This window comes from Cetorhinus maximus, chromosome 9, assembly GCF_964194155.1.
Source record: "Cetorhinus maximus chromosome 9, sCetMax3.hap1.1, whole genome shotgun sequence".
Classification (NCBI taxonomy): domain Eukaryota; kingdom Metazoa; phylum Chordata; class Chondrichthyes; order Lamniformes; family Cetorhinidae; genus Cetorhinus; species Cetorhinus maximus.
This window is the reverse complement of record NC_135887.1, coordinates 66,147,389-66,166,774: the sequence shown is the minus strand read 5'-3', so window position 1 is coordinate 66,166,774 and position 19,386 is coordinate 66,147,389. Positions and strand designations below refer to the sequence as shown.

The following is a 19,386-nucleotide window of genomic DNA, read 5'->3' as shown; positions in this document are numbered from 1 at the left end:
TCGGAGGATACGTGCAGCTCCTCATTGCCCCTCAGCCAGTCCACTCCCCTTTGCAGCACCAGGTTGTGGAGCACGCAGCAAGCGATGATGATGCATAACGCCCTCTGGGGACTGCATTGCAGGCTCCACTGGACCTCTCGGGGCACCGGAACCTCATTTTTAAAATGCCTATGTAGTACTGCACCAAAGTCTGGTTCGTGGCATGAGCCTCATTATAGCGTCGCTCTGCTGCAGTCTGAGGCTGCCGCAAGGGTGTCTCAGCCACGGCCTCTGTGGGTAGTCCTTGTCCCTGAGGAACCAACCCTGCAGCCTCTGTGGACCCTGGAAGATGTCAGGGATCTGAGACCTGTTAAGGATGTAGGAGTTGTGCACACTTCCTGGGAATCATGCGCAGACCAGCAGGATGTGTTTGTGGTGGTCACACACCAGCTGATCATTCAGTGAGTGGAAGCCCTTGCGGTTGTCATAGTTGACTGTTTGTTGCCACTGAGATCTAAGCACCATGTGAGTGTAGAAATGACACTCTGAACCTATGGAAAACCTGAGATCTCCGCAAGTCCCAGTGGTCTTGCCTCCTGGCTTTCCTAATCCTGGGAAAAATGCACAAAGCTCTGTGTCTTTGTAAAGGTGACGTCCGTGATCTCCTGGATACACTTGTGCGTGGAGGCTTCTGAGATCCTGCACAGGTCACCTGCTGAGCCATGGAAGGAGCCACTGGCATAAAAATGGAGCACCACGGTCGCTTTCACGGCCACTGGCAGTGGATGCCCTCCATGTCCCCATGGCACCAAATCCTGTCGAAGGTGGTATATCTGACTGACCAGTTTGCTGGGTATGCGCAGTCTTCAACTAGTTCTCGGTCATCTGCAGGAACGACAAGTGGCGTCTATGGACCCTGGGTCTAGTGAGGCGCCTACAAGTGAAGGCTCGCTGTAGATCTTCAGCTGTGTGCGCAGCAGGTCCTGTCACCCCGTGCTCTTGAGGGAGATGCTCCTCCCTTTGCCGAGCCAGGTGTCTCTGCCACTCTCTCCTTCCTCTTTTTTGTTCTCTGTACGCCATGGGGCATACCGCTAAATCACCAGGCTCCATGATCCTGATGTTCTCCTCCTGCAGGATCCAAGAGAGTGATGTGTGGGTTAGCTTGGGTGAACTAAGGACCTCTCTTGGTTAAGTCTGAAGGCCCCTTCACACATGCAGGAGAGTACTGGCCACCACTTGGATGGCCAGTGTGTGGTGCACTCATTGGTTGTCCCAAAACCCACCCACCTCCACCCCACTCCACCTGACCAATTGGCGGCAGCTTTGCCCATTGCACTGCATGCTGTGCTCTCAGTTCAGGCACAGGCATTCTCCTAACCCGCACTGCGAGGCTGCACTGTTAGCATGAACCTTAATAAAGGTATAGCAAGGGGCTCTGAGCACCTCCACCAGTGACTGCGCCATGGCCACTTTTTGCAAGAGGATTGCACAACTTGCCCAGTCGGCCAATTTTTAAAATTCATTTATGGGATGTGAGTGTCGCAGGCTGGGCCAGCACTTATTGCCCATCCCTAGGTTCCCTTGAGAAGGTGGTGTTGAGCTGCCTTCTTGAATCGCTACAATCCATGTGGTATAGGTACACCCACAGCACTGTTAGGGAGGGGGTTCCAGGATTTTGACCCAACGACAATATATATTTCCAAGTCAGGATGGTGAGTGACTTGGAGGGGAACTTCCAGGTGGCGGTGTTTTCATCTATCTGCTGCCCTTGTCCCACTAGATGGTAATGGTCGTGGGTTTGGAAGGTGCTGCCTAAGGAGGCTTGGTGAGTTCCTGCAGCGCATCTTGTAGATGGTACACGCTGCTGCTACTGTGCGTCAGTGGTGGAGGGAGTGAATGTTTGTGGATGTGGTGCCAATCAAGTGGGCTGCTTTGTCCTGGACGGTGTCAAGCTTCTGCTGCACCCTAAAACACACATTAATTTGCAGTCAGTGCCCAAGGAGTGAAAAGTTCTAGAACATTTGGTGGCACTTTCATGCTTTTGTGTTGCTTGAGTGGATGGAAAATCTTCAGAGGCCCGACTCCAAGCATGTCAATGGAGCTGCTGCTGAACGGTCTCAGCTGTGGAAGAACGCTCACTTTTAACAAACTTTTTCAAGTGCATGGCCGCTTCCCTCGCATCCCCACTGCCCTGGCATGTGCTTGTGTACTTCCTTCAGCCTGTGTTGCCTTGCAACCCCCTGCCCCCCAACCCCCCCACCCCCAACCCCAGCTTGACCCACACTGAAGCTCTTGCCCCAGCACTGAGAGCCAGCCAGGAAAAAGCGACCTGCCTGTGTGCCCCGTGAATGCACAGCGCCTCTTCCTTGATGTCCTACGGGCGATTCTCATGTGCGCTACGCAAGGTCGTGTGCACTCAACTCTGAGTTCCCCTCGAAGCTCAGGTTGCCAGGTTTAAGTCTTTTAAAGGCAGTCGTGAAGCACACTGTTCTAAAGTCACACCGACGTGTGCGGTAAATTTGACGTGGGTGATGATTCCGGAGAGTAGGGCTTAAAATTGGATGCAAATGTGCTGAAGTTAGATTCCTGATGTGCGGCAGTGAGAAACACTGCCCGCCATTGATGGGTGGAGTGGATAATGGCAAACTGGATTCAATGGCATAAAACCATTGCCCCCCGGCCCACACAACCTACCATGGTGCCCGATACCTACGGGGCTGAAAATGTATGGTTGACGTGTTTTTAAATAACTTTTTATTCAAAAGCGCATTCAAAAAACCCAGTTAAATAGGCATTATTAAGAAGTATTTTACTTCTACATTAAGCCTTTAAGATGATGTTCATGTCTAAATGTTGTCATTTTTGCTCTATTATATTATAGTAAAGCTCCTACCTATTACTGGCAGAAGTTTCCTATGCTAGACATGTGTAGAAATACACATCGTGCACATGTGGACCTTGATATCCAGACCATGTTTGCCCTCCATAATCCTCCATTATGCCTATTTATGGGTATGGGGCTTTGCAAAAATAAAAACTATTGTATGGTATTTAATAGCACTATTCATGTATTGTATAATAACATGCTTTACATTACAAAATCTGACATAACTCTATTAAGGTGTCCTGTAAATGTATCTGAACCCCATTAAGTGGCTCACCACTGAAAAGCAGTAAATTATGGACTAACCATTTTCAACACTGAGGGAGCAAGGATTTTCATGAATATCTTTTCTGTCTGGGCATCTAGCTTTGGTCTTCCAGGTATTTGCAAAGGCAGCAGGTGTTCCTTCCACAAGGCCATTGACTATTTTAAATTCATCATTCAGTACATTGTTGAAGTTTCCACAGAGACCTAAATAAACACAAATAAGTTGTACAGTGTGTAATTAACACTGAGAGTAATGAAGCATTTATGGCTATTACAAGGGCTGGATAGTAAAAGTACAAACTAGATTGTAACTTACCGCACATCCGGTTCTTGAAGGCAGAATCCAGTGTTATGTAGAGTTGCATTAAAGGCACTAACTGTACCAGGAGCTGCAGCCCAAAAGTAGTGTGGAAGATGACATGGAAATTTGAAGGCTTGAATATAGTGACATTGGCTGTGAAAACAGGAAAGTTGGATATTTAAGAACATGTACAAAGGGTTTTACCAAACCAGTAAAAAGTTGCAGTCAGAAGTAAATATTTAATTACTTTGAAATTGCTAAAAAAAGAGACAAGACCAAAAATGTCTCTTTTTTCAGCAAAACTCAAGTTCTGTACTACCAAATGACTATTTGCTTTGTTCCATATTTGCTTTAAAACTCACTAAAAGAATAATGAAAATGATTTATTTTGCCCTTTAAAGTATATTTATCTGTGGGTTTTTTAAAACTCCTTTTGTACAGTGATTCAGCAATGGTAATGCCATTGAACGTCAAGGGAAGATGGTTAGATTCTCTCTTGTTGGAGATGGTCATTGCCTGGCACTTGTGCCGAATGGACATTAATTGCCATTTATCAGCCCAAGGCTGAATGTTGTGCAGGTCTTGCTGCATAGGGACACAGACTGCTTTAGTACCAAGGAGCTGCGAATGATGCTGAACATTACGGAATCATCAATGCCTCAGATTATCTCAAATGTCTGGACTTAGACATTAGGGTTTAAATTCCATGGTGTTTCCACTGGTCTTCTTCAGTTACTTCAGTCAAAAGCCAAATAAACCACTCAGAAAATCACAAAGACCTAAGCCAGATTTTTCCCAGTCCCATGGAGGCATGGAAATTCAGAATGCAGTGCATCAGAACAGCTCTCCAATGCGCTCCCAACTCCGGGCAAACTTTTCTGGGGCTAGCTGTATCGGGAGTCAGCTGCCCACCCATAGGAGGTGGGCACACAATTAAGACAGCTACGGCCTCAATTAACATCCATTTTGACAGAGGGAGGCAAGTTTCTGGCATTGTACAGGTCCTCTGCTGTGTCAGGAGTCAGCCAATGCATCAGAGGCAGCTTCCGTGGGAGGCTGCAACTCAGTTATATGCCCAATCTCCAACAAACCAGAGACCCAAAGATATGGATCAATATTCTTCAATTTGGAGTCAGCTGCAGATTTTAATACTGCAACTCCACTTCCTGAATTCAAATCATTTGTGTAAATCGTGAAGAACAGTGGTTCCAGCACTGATCCCGATGGACCACTGCTCCCCATATTCAAACAAGGTGAGAAACTACATTTAATTCCTTCATTCTGTTTTCTGCATTGTAGTAGGTTTGTTATTAATGCTGCTTCTTGTCCCTGGTTCCACATGCTCTGACTTTGGTTGAATCTACTACCTTATCAAGAATCTTTGAAATTCCATGTATATTACATTCCCTGCATTACTAATGTCTAGTCTTTGTTACTTCTTCAAAGAATTCAATTAGGTTGGTCAAGCATGACCTTACCTCTTGAAATTGATGCTGACTATTCTTTATCAAGTGCTTAGGGGCTGGATTTTACTGTCAATCCACTTTGGGAGGACTTCAAAAATGGTGGGCTGGACACGATTCCAGGACTTCTGCCCCCATTGCTATCATTGGAAACTTTGAAGGATGTGGGATACGGGTGCAGGCCGTGAGTCCGCAAGCAGCTGTCCTGACATTGCCAGCTCCATTGCAGGATGGGCATTTCAGACTCCCACAATTTCAATGGAGTCAGGCTGGCTTCTGACACACCAGCTCAGAGGTGTCGTAAACCATGGGGGAGTCCTAGTCTGGAGTAGGGAACCTTTTGACAGGTAAGTTCAAAAGGCATTGACAAATTCATAACAGAATTCTGTATGATAAATTAAATATATTTTTAATGCAGTGATTGATGATAGGGCTTTGTTTTTGAAAAGTAAGTGACCATTAAATTGACAGCATTGTGAAAATGGAACAGTCTTGAAATGCATTAGAGTACATTATGCACTGGATGAAGCATTCTTCTGCATTGTACATTTAAATTCAAATTTTACTGAATCAATTGTCACCTTTGCTTCAATATTTTTATTGAATTTCATTTCAGACATCTGTTTGACTGCTTCAAAACTTAAACAGATGGCTGAGCCCTTTGAATGGCTTCAAAGGATTTAATGTATTCAACTCTGGTTTTGTGGACACAGTTGTACAATGGAATCTCATTATGAATGGTGGATAAGCTCCCAGCATTCAGCCCATTAGGGGTTGTTGGCACAGCTGTCAAGGGAGCTGTGTTTATTTATATTGATATCCTAAGAGGATAATGGTTTTATTGAAGTAGTTTTTGAATGATTGTTTGTTTATCTTGACAGTTTTATGAGCATCTTAAAAGCTCCCTGATGTTATTATAGGGTTTATAAATTCTGTACATTGTGGGAACTGGATGAGTGAGCATGGGGGTGGTGAGGGAGTATATAGGGAGCATGAGGTTTTGGAGGGACTGTGGAGGGTTGAGGGATGAAGGTTAAGGGGCCTTAGACTCAGCCAGTGAACTGGGCCGATGTCCTAGTGAACAGAGGTGGGCCTTTTGACTTGGCCTTCTTGGCTCTATCTCGACCTTGGGGATGTTTCTACAGGTGGTGGCTCAGGCTCCAGCCCCCACCCCACCATAAAAATAGCGTGGACAGGAGTGGATCAGACATTGGAAAACCTCTGAACAAAGATCTCAGTATATTTCCTGCCACCAATGTTAATATATAGTCCCCTTCATTTGTTCTACACACAAACACACACACACAATCACTGTAAATGTCAATCTTATCGGGCCAAGTCTTCCAAGCAGTGTCAATTACCATCAGATTGCCACCCCACTCCTATTTACTTACCTTGCACAGGAGCTCCAGGTAAGTGGATGAGGGGTAGGGTGGGTCAGCAAGGTCAGGGAAAGTCAGGGGGGGTCGGAGGGATAGTCAGGTCAGTGGGGTCATCTGGGGATCAGGGGGGTAGTCAGGGTTCGGGGTGGGGGGGGGGTGCAGTCAGGTGGTCGGGGTGTTAGTTGAGTTGGGAAGGATAGTTGAGGAGTCATGGGGTAGTCAATGGGTCAGAGGGTATTTGGGTGATTGGGTGGGTAGTCGGGGGTTCAGGGGCAGTCAGGCCCGGGGGATTGGTCGCTTGTGGGGGAGGGAGTGGAGTTGTATTGGGGCTAGGGGCTAGGTAGTTGAGGGGTTAGGGAGGGAAGTTGGGTGGGATGGGTGGTCAGTGGGTGTTAGTCAGGGTGTCCAGTGGGGAGTCAAGGGGTCAGTAGTATGGTTACCCTGGAGTTAGGACTGGTTGTAATCCTAACTTTCCCTCAGTATTTATTCTGATGAGTAAGTCAGAACCATCCAACGCCTCTGACTTTAACTCAGAGTTTCGGAGAGTTCCAGACACAGGGGAATTCCCATTGGAATTCCAAACTTCCTGGGCAATTCCCGCATAGTCAGTGTTTGCAGGATCTGCCAGTGCATCTTGGGGGTTACCTATGGGGTACGACCGTCCGGAGGTTGGACGTTCTGGGCCATTCTATCTATGACATGCCACTTTAATGTACACTCTGCCACTGACCACAAAAATGTGTCCTTTCCTGTGACATTGACCTTGAACTCTACCACCTTGATTGTTCTGAGCCATGCCAGTCAGGTCTTTTAGCCCTTGAGTGAAGTTATTCCTTTAAATGCTCTGCCTCTGCCTGACGTTTGCTTCCCTCCCCTGTTGAGTTTGGGAGCTGCACTCCTAGTCTGCTCGATATGATAGAAATTAGGTGGCCCAGGGTCGTAAGGCAGGATCATTGTCAGAAATCCTTCAGAAATACAAGATCCATTGCACTTCCCCTTCGGTAATGCAGTCTCCAATCAGGAATCTGCGGCCTTGAGATTTTTCTTAAGGTAAAGGAAGTGAGAAAATGTGTTTATTACAAATAAAGGTCAACGATTCTCGGACGTGAAAACAGCAATTGAACTTACCGGTGGTTAAGGGCAACTGTGTAAAGATTCCATTGATGGAGACACTGCCACTGGGGTTAATAGTGATGACCTGTAAAAACAAAGCACCCATACTTACTAAATACAGTCATCTGTCGATCTCTCTCTCTGTCTCTATTTATATATATATAATATCAAAATTATTTAAGCCATCAGAAAGCTATTTGAAAATGACTTACATTTTGAGGTCCATCGATAGTCAGTGTTACTGACTTTAAGCATGTTTCTGAATCAGTAATGCCACATTGCTGCAGCTCTCCGAGGACAGTGAAAAAATTATGTCTGCAGTCCTAGAGTAAAGAATTAGAAGAATAAGGACCAAATAGCAACCTTGCCAATGGAAAAGAAGCCAAAGAGCCTAACTTGCACGACACTCCTAAATAACTGCTCCTCATAGAAATGTGGAGTTACTTTTTAGCTTGTTCTTATGCAATGCACAGACATCTGGTCACAAGTTTTACAGAGCCATAATCGCTAGGCAGTTTGAAGGATGGGCTAGAGAACAGTTCACAGGCTCTCACTAATACGCTGGGCAGAAGGAGGACTCTCACCCTCTTTGCACCCCACAAAGATGGGTATCATGGAACTGGTGAGATAAGGGATTTAGTCAAGAGGCTAAATATAAAATTTTTCATTCTGTGCCACTGTGTATTAATGTTCAATGATTGTGTATACTCCTGTATTCTTAGCACAAGCCAATTTTTTTGTTCCATTTATATAAATGTATGCAATGAATTTGATACATAAGGGATTCCTATTTTCAGTGTTTAGTTAAAATTATTCTTTAATGTTTGAAATGTCCTGGAAGAATTTCAAAACTGCATTGAAGATAGAAGCATGATAGAAACAGACCAAGACCAACTCTCTCGCTTGACATCTTTGTTCTTCCAAAAACACAGCAACATTATTAGCAAGTTGAACTTGTTGGTTCTTTGAATTCCCAGTTTACTGAAACTCAAGTGATCCTTACCTTAGTAAGCACATAATGACACCTCCCGTGGAATGTGTAATAGCTTTCATCAAATGTATTAATGTGAGCTCCTCCCTCAATGGAACAGATTGCAGGGCAGGGTAGATCATCACAAGACCACTGTCCTCCATTACAAATGCTGCCAGATTAAAAAGTGTTTGAGATCAGTTATTTTCTTAGATGAAGATTAAAAGACAATAAATGACAAATGATAACCCCCATCTAAAAAGAAAACAATTTATCAGAATCGAATTAATTACCATTTACTGCATTTGGTGGAATAAGACGCTCCAGGTGCATAAGATACCCTATTGTGAGTACAGGGACACTGTTCTTTTGGAATGCATCCAGAGTTGGAAATGTCATCAAGGACAGTATCTACAATATAAAATGTATAAGTTAGATATACACAGATTTTCCTCAATTGGTTTATGATTCAGTTATTCAGAATGCAAGTGTTGTGGCCAGGCTGTCTCATTAAAATTCTTTCATGTTGTAATCCCACTTTGTAACACTCTCGAATAGCATGGCTTCCCTCTGCTACAATTATTTTTATGCCTTTAATTCTTCAATATAGCACAAACCTCTCTCTAAATCCCTGTTTCTGTAACAGTAATATAACACGCACTTTATAATACTAACATAACATCGACTTCTGTAGCACCACAGCAATAAAACATTCAAATATCTTTAACATAATACCCCTCCATAATATTAATGTAGCAACCCCACAACACTATTGTTAAATCTACTTGATAACACAAATATAACACACACAGCTCTATGATACTCGTGTGGCACATGCAGTTCTAGATAAAATTGATGTCATACTTTCTCAATCTATAAAAGTAATATAACACCCAAATAACTAATAAAACACTCCATCTATAGCAGTAATGTAGCAACTCATAACAACAGTATGTTATAACTAATACAACACCAGTTTTATTTATAAAAGTAACTTTTATTTATAAAATTAATAAAAAAAACTTTAATATTATCACCCTCCAGAATACTTAAACTCACAATGTTAATATTACTCCCCTCTATGTCACTCAACTCTCCAAAACACAAATGTTGTTTAGATTACACCCACTCTCTCTACAACATGAAGAAATGTTCCATTTTCCTATTTTCGTCCATTTGGCTAGAAGGAATTCCAAGTAAATTTATATTAAGGTGTTACTATTATGTTAATTTCAGCTTGCTCGGATTAATTTACACCACACACAAACTATCTGGGTAAGTGTATTTGGCCCAGCAGTGAAGTATACTCCTAATCGCAGGGAATGCAAGATCTACTATGGGATTGCTTGGTTACATTAGCCGGGATTTTCTGGCCTCTCTCCACGGCAGAACCCGCCACTGGGGGCGGGAGAGGCGATGGGCCAGCCAAAAGTCCATTGATTTTTGGTGGCATCAGGAGATCCCGGTGATGGGCAGGGCTGGAAAGTCCCGCCCATTGTATCTACAAGATTACTGAATGCATCATAATATAATGGTACCTCTGAAACATTTATGTAACATTCATGGAGTCATTACAACATGTAAGGAGGCCATTTGACCCATCAAGTCCATGTCAGGTCTGTAGAACAATCCAATCAGTCCCATTGCCCCGCTCTATCCCTGTAGCCCTGCAAGTTTGTTTCTCTCAAATGGCCATCCAATTTCCTTTTGAAATCATTTACCATCTCTGCTTCCACCACCCGACCAGCGAGTTCCAGGTCATTACCACTCGGGTGTAAAAACTTTCATCCTTCTCTATGATGCAAATATAATATCCTATAACACTAATATAATGTTCCTATCCATAACACTAAAATGGCATCTATTTATAACCTAATATAGTACTCCTTTCTACAATGATAAGAAAATGACCTTTGCCGGCTTTGTTGCTTGCTTATTTAAATGAGTGTAATGTGTAACTTTGCTGAGTGGCTGTATGCTTGAGAAGGAAATGCACAATTGTGACAGGCTAGCACTACTTAAAGTCAGTCTGCACCTTTTGCATTCCGGCTGGTTCAGGTTGCAGGAGAGAGTGTGAGCAAGAAGGACACTGAATTATGACACAATATGACGGAATAATCCCTCAAAGTGATTAATATTTGCGAGTTGGACTGCAAGTACAGATGTTAGAACATTTCTCAGAGCGAACCGGAAATTCTCAGTTGATTGCAAGGCAATTCAAGTTTGATCAACTATGAATCTTGTTAATGTCAAGCATGTTTTATTGAGAATGTCTTATAGCATCATTACTTCTTGTATTCTTATTTTGTAGCTTCATTAATAACTGTAATAAAACATATGAGAGAAAATGCATAGCCTTATGTCAATACCCCAGTGATAGACAGCACCTTCCTCATTGATATAATTCAAGAAAGTCTGAAGCACTGTCTGCCCTGGGGATTAACGCAGCCTGTGTAATGCCGGTTGAAGTGCCACTATGCAAACAAATTTGTTCCCCCTATACTTTGGAACAGCACTCTCTCTAGCCTCTGGGTAACAAAAACTTTATCTAATCTGAATGACCTACCATAACCTGATTGTATGCTCCCACCATCTGCAACAGATGTATAAGACCTCCTCCTGTAACATGTATACAACATTCCCTTTCACGATAACATTAACATAATACGCCTTCCAGTAGATAACATACTGGGATAGATTTTCAACTTGCCACCAGGACATAAAAGTAGCATTGTCCATCAACAACCTTTGATAGAAATTGCCCCTTTTTTCACAATATTATCTCCTTTATAATGTTAATGTAACAGGCAACTTGTGTTTAATTAGCGATTGAGTTTTTGATAAGGTTACGGATAAAATTCTGACAGGGATGGATAGACTGGATGCAGGGATGATGTTTCCTCTGGCTGGGGGGGTGTCTAGAACAAGGGGTCACAATCTCAGGATACTGGGTAGACCATTTAGGACTGAGATGAGGAGAAACTTCTTCATTCAGAGGGTGGTGAACCTGTGGAATTCTCTACCATAGAAGGCTGTGGAAGCCAAGTCACTGAATAGATTTAAGAAGAAAATAGATTTCTAGACTCTAAAGGCATCAAGGGGTATGGGGAGAGCGCAGGAGTATGGCGTTGAGATAGAGGATCGGCTATGATCATATTGAATGACAGAACAGGCTCGAAGGGCTGAATGACCTACTCCTGTTCTTATTTTCTATTTTTCTTATGTTTTTATGTAACAGAAAGGGTTAATGAGGGTAATGTAGCTGATGTGGTGTACAGAGACTTGCAAAAGTTTTGATTAAGTGCTGCATTATAGGCTTTCCAGTAACATTGAAGCCCATAGAATAAAAGGAACAGTGGCAGCATGTGTATGAAATTGGCTGGGTGACAGGGAACAGAGAGTAGTGATGAACGATTGTGTTTTGGATTGGAGGAAGGTTAACAGTGGGGTTCCCCAGGGGTCAGTACTAGGACCACTGAATTCCCTGATCTATATTAATGACCTAGGCTTGGGTGCACAATTACAAAATTTGCGGATGAGAGAAAAACATGGGGCAGGGTTTTCCCATCGACGATCGGCGGGCGGAGCCCACTCGCCATCATGTAAAATGACGTGCAGTGATGCCGGGTGTGCATCCCCACGCCACTGCACGTCATTTAGATTTCCAGTTTGGCAGGCGCACAGCTGAGTCAGCTGCACGTCCGCCAAACTGTCAAAGGCCTATTAAGGCCATTTAAAACCTAATTAGCTCAATTTAATGAGCTGCCCATCCAACCTTAAGGTTGGCGGGCAGGTGAAAAGCTCAGGCGGCCTTCACATTTTTCATGAAACCTCACCCAAGGGCGGGATGAGGTTTCATGAACTGTTTTAAAACCTAATAAAAATTTATACATTTATTCTTTGACATGTCCCAGCTCATGTGATAGTGTCACATGAGGGGACATGTTTTAAAAGTTTAAAAATCTTTTATTTAAAAGTTTAACACTGAAACAAATCTCCCTGAGGTATGCTGGTGCCTCAGGGTGATCTCTGTGCTCTTTCGCGCGCATGACCGAAAAAGCGCAGGGAACCACTCAGGGAATCCCCCCCCACCCGTCCGCACAGGGAACGCTCAGTGCTTCCAGGTGTCCGGGTGCGTGTCACGATGGCCCGCCCACATAAAATGGCAGCACGGACCTGATCGGGTTTGTGCCCGGCCCCGCACAGCCCCCCCGCCAATGGGGGGGAGGAATTTCTGGCCATGGAAATATTGTGAACTGTGAGGAGGATAGAGATAGGCTTCAAGAAACTGGTGGAATGTGTGGATTCATGGTAGATTAAATTTAATGCAGAGAAATGTAAAGTATCCCATTTTGATAGGAAGAATGAGGAGAGGCAATGTAAAATGAGTATAATTCTTAAGGGGTGCAGGAACGGAGAGACCTGGGCAATACATGCACAAATTGTTGGCAGGGCTGGTTGAGAAAGTGGTTAAAAAGGTATACAGGATCCTGGGCTTTATAAAAAGAGGCAGAGACTGCAACAGCAAACAAGCTATTGTGAACCTTTATCAAACTCTGGCCTGGCTTCAACTGGACTATTGTATCCAATTCTGGGCACTGCACTTTATCAAGGATGCGAAGGCTTTAGATAGGGTGCAGAAAAGATTTAGGAGAATTGTTTCAGAGATGAGGGTCTTCAGTTATGTGGATAGATTGGACAAGTTGGGGTTCTATTCCTTAGAGAAGATAAGGTTGTGAGGCAGTGTGATAGAGATGTTCAAAATCATGAAAGGTCTGGACAGAGCAGATGGAGAGAAACTGTTCCCATTCATAGGAAGGCTGAGAAGCATAGAACACAGATTTAAAGTGATTGGCAAAAGAACTAATGGTGACATGACAAAAATCTTTTTACGCAGCAAGTGGTGAAATTGTGGTGGAGGCAGATTTAATTTGACTTTTAAAAGGGAATTATGTAAACACCTGAAGAGAAAACATTGCAGGGCTACAGGGAAAGGGTGAGAGAGTGGGAACAGCTGAGTTGCTCTTTTAGAGAGTCAGCACGGACTTGATTGGCCAAATGGCCTCCTTGTTGCTGTAACCATTTTATGATTCTAACAATGCCTCTATAACAGTAATATAACATCTCTAGTGAAATTAATATAATGTCCCTTCTCTTTTTAAGCAATATAACACACCTTCTATAATACTCATACAACATTCTCGAGAAGAAACTCAAGCTGTGTCCAAAATGGCTGAGAGATCAGACAGGCGATTGTTTTGTTTGGCTCTGAATGGAGGTGGAGAATTCTAGGTGTTAAACAGGTATTCGGATGTAGTTCAAAACCCAATGAATTCCAACTGACTGCAATGCTGAACTGATGTGCAGACAGGTCCTGTGGTGGGGAGGGGCTGGTGAGGGGGGGAGGGTTGGGTGAGGCAAAGTTGAGCGGGGGCGGGAACCAAATCTGCCCCAATAATTTTGAGGAGCCAAGAGGAGTTGTCCATCTGGCTCTACAGAAATATGACTTTGACAAAGATTGATGGCCGTTTATTGAGTAGCTTCCATTTAAAGGTCACTGTTAGGATGCTCAAGATGCGGCCCAGCTAGGCGGAGCCAGGATGGCACAAGCTCTTCCCATTTGCCCCTGGATTTTTCTTCAGGGTGCTATAATCAGCATTTGATTTTGATTTGCAATGTAAAGTAGCCTTAAGACACAATGGGCTGAAGGGCCTCTTTCCTTGCTGTAAAACTCTGTGACTCTATGACTGTTTCAGGTGGGCGGGCACAGGTAGGCAGTGCTTGCCCATTCACAAGGCCTGTTCTGCTTGAATATTATTTCACGTGGGCCTTGAACATCAATGAGATGCTGAAGCATCTCTCCCCTCACCACGTGCTTTTCAATTCCTTTTTCAGGCACAAGGCATATACACCATTTCCTGTATTATAATTTTTCTGATGTATCACATCTTGCAATTAAAAAATGATATTATCTTTAACCTTAACCCTACCTTTATTACGGTGGAGGTAAATCAGAAAGTGTTAATTTCGGAAGTTTAACAGTTTTCTTTATTAAAATGTAACCATAGTTTAGTTCCTGTCTCAGTGATAAAATCAGGGGGTAAAGTCTTAATGGCCAACACACACTACATTAGTGGACACAGTAACATAGGTAAACTTTAATGTACAAAGATAAACATTGCAGATGCTGAACATCTGAAATAAGAACAGAAAATACTAGTCAAGATCAGGCAAAAGATAAGTTGAGTATTTGGGTTCCGATAATTAACTGGTCTTTTCCCCTTAGATTGTAATATATGTGCTAAAATAAACTTTCACTTCATCTCTTACCAAATGGGGGTATAGGCACGTGACACATTCTCCCCACCTTCACAGACAAGGTAAACTCACAGTAAACACACATACAGTTATTATTTAATTTCTGAAATATTGTATCTTACTAGGAGCGCAGAAGCAGCCATCAATGCAGTGGTCTTCACAAATCTGGCTCCGGTCAGGATTTGAGCAAGTATCTACACATGGAATACCGCACTCTTGGTAGATCATATTAAGCTGGCATGTCTCTTCTGTAATAGATACACAGTGTCAACATTTAATGCCTTTGTCCTCTCCATAAGAAAATAAATATATGTGTGACTTTGTTTAGAGGGTGATCAATTTAAAAGTTACCCACCGCACAATCCTTTCCTTCTCCAGTTGCTGGGTTTACCTCCAACGTGGGCACACTGTCTAGAAAATTCTGATAAGGTATCACAGATGCAGGACGATGGCTTTTCTAAATCCTTGCACAGGCAAAAGTCCAGCATGCAGCTCTTGATAAAAGGAGCTAAATCTAAGACTTCATGACAGTTGGAAAAACCTGGCTCTGTGAGCGCTCTTTCGCACATGTATTCCTGAGCAGAAAAGGAAGTTATTTAGTGAAGGACAAGTACACTTCCTTGTACATCAGTCTTTTTTCCATTAGAAAGATATGGATTGGCAGTGCAAGAGACATTTGCAACTTTGCCACCAGCATCTGCATTAAGTACCCCCAGCTATACTGAGTCAGGCTCTGTACAAGGATCTCTCTATGATGACCTCAGAGGAGCACATGTACCAATGTATTGTTATCATTCTAAACGCCAGCCATTCTGAACATTAGAAAGTATAACTTTAGCAAATGGCTATTTACATTGGGTTCCATTGAATCTACAGCACAGAAACAGGCCATTCAGTCCAACAAGTCTGTGTATAGTCTATGGTCTGTCCATGCTCAATATCCACACAAACACGTCCACCCCTCTTCATCTAACATTATCAGCATAACATTCGATTCCTATCTCCCTCATATGCATATTCAGCTTCCGATTAATTGCATCTATGCTATTGCATCAGCTACTCCATGTGATAGTGAGTTCCACATTGTAACAACTCTTTGGGTAAGGACCAAATACAATATACGATACAAATTTAACACAACTTCCTTGCTTTTCAATTTTATCCATCCAGGAATGAATACCAGTGTTTAGTTTGTATTTTTAAAAAAGATCTTATTAACATGTGTTGCTACTGTTAGTGATTTGTGAATGAGTGCCCCTTGATCCCTTTGCTCCTCCTCCCATTTTGACACAAATTATCCTGTGTCCTCTTTATTCTTCCTGCCAAAATGCATCGCCTCAAACGTATTTACATTGAAAATCAAGAGTCAATTACAAGAATATTCTGCAAGTTTACCAAAATTACTTTCTTTCTTGATGTTAACAATATCCCGCAGACCCCCCCCACACCCCCCAGCTGCCAAATTTTGGTATTCTCTCTAAATTTGGAGATTGCATAATTAGTTCCCAAGTGAAACTCTTTAATGTTGTCAACAACAGTGGTCCCAGCACCAATTACCAAATTTCTCTTGTTACACTATTGATCTTCTAATTGGTTTGAGTTGCACAACATCCTGCCTCTAAATCCATTTGACTTACAGGCCTGAATTTTCCCGTCGGTGATTTGGGGGCAGAGCCCGCACGCCCACCAAGGGCTAAATTCTGCGCACAGTCTCTGCACTCCATTAATGCAGACTGATCCGACCTATAATCCCAAGATTCATCTTTTAATACTTCTTTTCGATATCAAAAATAATACACTTTATTGCATATTTCTGAAAATTCTGTAAATATTTGCCAGAACCTTATCTGTTCCATATCTTATCCCTTGAGAAGAATGAGCGAAAGGGGGACCAGGAGGCAGTAGCCACCACGTAGAAGAGTGGGAGAAAGGAGAACAAGGAGGCAGTAACCACCACTCAGGAGAGTGGGAGAAAAGAGGACCCAGAGGCAGCACATAGAAGAGCTATCCAATCCAGTCCAATCTGTGGCTCCAGAGTGGGGCAGCCATATTCTGAGACACCAAAATATGACATCACAGGAAAACAGATAGGTGATTGGTTGGTGAATATTTTGCTTGTTTATCTTCAAAGCTCATATAATTTATTAGCAATTGTAAGATTTTATTAGTTGTAGTAAGGTTTACTAGCAGTAGTAAAGGTTATTGAGAGTAGCGATGTTTGTTAATTGTGAATTAATTAAGAATAAATTAAGTAAGACATAATAAAGATGGCAGGGCAGGTGATGCGCTGCAACTGCAGAATGTGGATAATCCTGGACACTAGGGTGATCCAGGGCAAACACGTCTGCAGTAAGTGTCTAGGGCTCGAGGAGCTTTGGCTCAGAGTTATTGAGCTGGAGGCTGAGCTGCAGACACCATGATGCATCAGGGAAGGGGAAAGTTACTTGGACACTTTGTAGCAGGAGGCAGCCACACCCGTTAGGATAGGCTCTTCTGATTTGGTCAGTGTTCAGAGACAGGAGGGGAATAAGCAGGTATGGAGACCCAGAAGATAGAAGTGAAGGAGCCTCAGCCTTTGCAATTGTCCAGCAGGTTTGAAGCTTTTGCATCTTGTATGGATGAAAGTAGTGGCTGCAGTGTGGATGAGAAAACTGACATGGTACAGGAAACTATTCAAGCAGGGGGAGCTAATGGGATGTAATCGTAGTAGGGGACCGTATAGTCAGGGGGCATAGACACTGTTCCCTGCAGCCAAGAGTGTAAGTCCAGATGACTGTGTTCCCTGCCGAGTGCCAGGTTTCGAGAAATCTACTCATCTGGGCTGGAGAGGAACTTGCTGTGGGAGAGGTAGGATCCAGTAGTTGCGGTCCACATAGGTACCAATGACTGGTAGAACGAGGAAAGAGGTTCTGCTGAGGGAGTATGACCAGCTAGGGGTTAAATTAAAAAGCAGAGCCTGAAAGGTAATAATCTCTGGATTACTACCTGAGCCACAAGAAAATTTTGCTGGTAAATCAGATTAGACAGTTAAATGCGTGACTCAAAGATTGGTGTGGGAAGAGTGGGTTTTGATTCATGGGGCACTGGCACCAGTACTGAGGAAAGTGGGAACTGTACCGTTGGGGTGGTCTTCACCTGAATGGTACTGGAGTAAGTGTTCTGGCGAGTCGTATAACTAGGGCGGTAAAAAGGACTTTAAACTATATAGTAGGGGCAAGGGATCAAGTTTGGGAAGGTGTGATAAATTAAACGGAGAAGACAAGGCAAAAGAGCGAGCTATGAATAAGGGAAATGATGATCGTGACATGGCAGGAAGGGACAGAGGGTACAAACCTCAGAGTGCACCAGCAAATAAGGCTAGAGGTTACTAAAAAGTAAAAAGACAGAACTAAAGGGGCGTAAATCAGGAGGTGAAAGGGAGGGCAGAACTTAAAACAATGACAATCACCAGGGAACTGGTACTAAGAAAATTATTAGAATTAAAAGCTGATAAGTCCCTTGGACCTGATGGCCTGCAACCTAGAGTCTTAAAAGAAGTAGGTGCTGAGGTATAGATGCATTGGTTTTAATTTTCCAAAAACCCCTAAAATCTGGAAAGGTCCCATCAGTTTGGACAATAGTGAATGTGACTCCTCTATTCAAGAAAGGAGGGAGACAGAAAGCAGGAATCTCCGGGCCAGTTAACTTAACATCTGTCATAGGGAAATTGCTGGAATCTATTAATAAGGAGGTTATCATGGGGCACTTTGAAAATCTCAATGTAATCGCAGAGTCTATGTGGTTTTGTGAAATTTAATTTATTGGAGTTTCTTGAGGAAGTAACAAGCAACGCGGATAAAGGGGAACATGTGGATATGCTGAACTTAGATTTCCAAAAGACATTTGACAAGGCACCGCATCAAAGGTTATTATGCTAAATAAGAGCTCATGGTGTAGGGGGTAACATATTATCATGGATAGAGGATTAGCTAGCTAACAGGAAGCAGAGAGTAGGAATAAATGGATTTTTTCAGATTAACAAGATGTGACGAGTAGAATGCCACAGGGATCAGTGCTGGGGCCTCAACTATTTATAATTTATATCAATGTCTTAGATGATGGGACCGAACTTTACTGATCACACAAGGTAGGTGGGAAAGTAAGTTGTGAAGAAGGCATAAGGGGCATAGATAAGTTGAGTGAGTGGGCAAAAATTTGGCAAATGGAGTATAATGTGGGGAAATGTGAACTTGTCCAATTTGGCAGGAAGAATAGAAAAGCAGTATACTATTTAAATGGAGAGAGATTGCAGACCTCTGAGGTACAGGGGGATCTGGATGTCCTGGCACATGAATCTCAAAATGTTAGTTTGCAGGTATGGCAAGAGATTAGGAAATGGAATGTTGTCATTTATTGCAAGAGGGATGGAATAGAGAAGCAGTGATGTTTTGCTACAGTTATACAGAGCCTTGGTGAGGCCACATCTAAAATACTATTTGACCTCCTTATTTAAGGAAGGGTATAAATACGTTAGAAGTAATTTAGAGAAGGTTCACTCGGGTGATACGATCATACAAACACACGAAATAGGAGTAGAAGTAGGCCATTCGGTCCCTCAAGCTTGTTCTGCCATTTAATAAGATCATGGGCGATCTGTTTGTGTTGAGTTCTACATTCCCATCTACCCCCGATAACCTTTTATTCCCTTGCCTAACAAGAATCTATCTAAC

At 43.0% G+C, this 19,386-nt stretch overlaps 1 protein-coding gene across 1 annotated transcript in view; it reads right to left on the bottom strand.

Annotated features, from left to right (window-relative positions):
• LOC144685061 (mucin-5B-like) overlaps nucleotides 1-19,386 on the bottom strand; it is a 287,277-nt gene that overhangs the window by 253,422 nt on the left and 14,469 nt on the right. The window contains exons 7-14 of the mRNA XM_078549595.1: nucleotides 15,033-15,252; nucleotides 14,800-14,925; nucleotides 8,653-8,770; nucleotides 8,393-8,531; nucleotides 7,602-7,712; nucleotides 7,405-7,474; nucleotides 3,447-3,584; nucleotides 3,170-3,334 (exon numbers count right to left, since the gene is read on the bottom strand). Coding sequence (XP_078405721.1) covers nucleotides 3,170-3,334; nucleotides 3,447-3,584; nucleotides 7,405-7,474; nucleotides 7,602-7,712; nucleotides 8,393-8,531; nucleotides 8,653-8,770; nucleotides 14,800-14,925; nucleotides 15,033-15,252 — 1,087 coding nt within the window. The remainder of the gene's footprint in view (nucleotides 1-3,169; nucleotides 3,335-3,446; nucleotides 3,585-7,404; nucleotides 7,475-7,601; nucleotides 7,713-8,392; nucleotides 8,532-8,652; nucleotides 8,771-14,799; nucleotides 14,926-15,032; nucleotides 15,253-19,386) is intronic.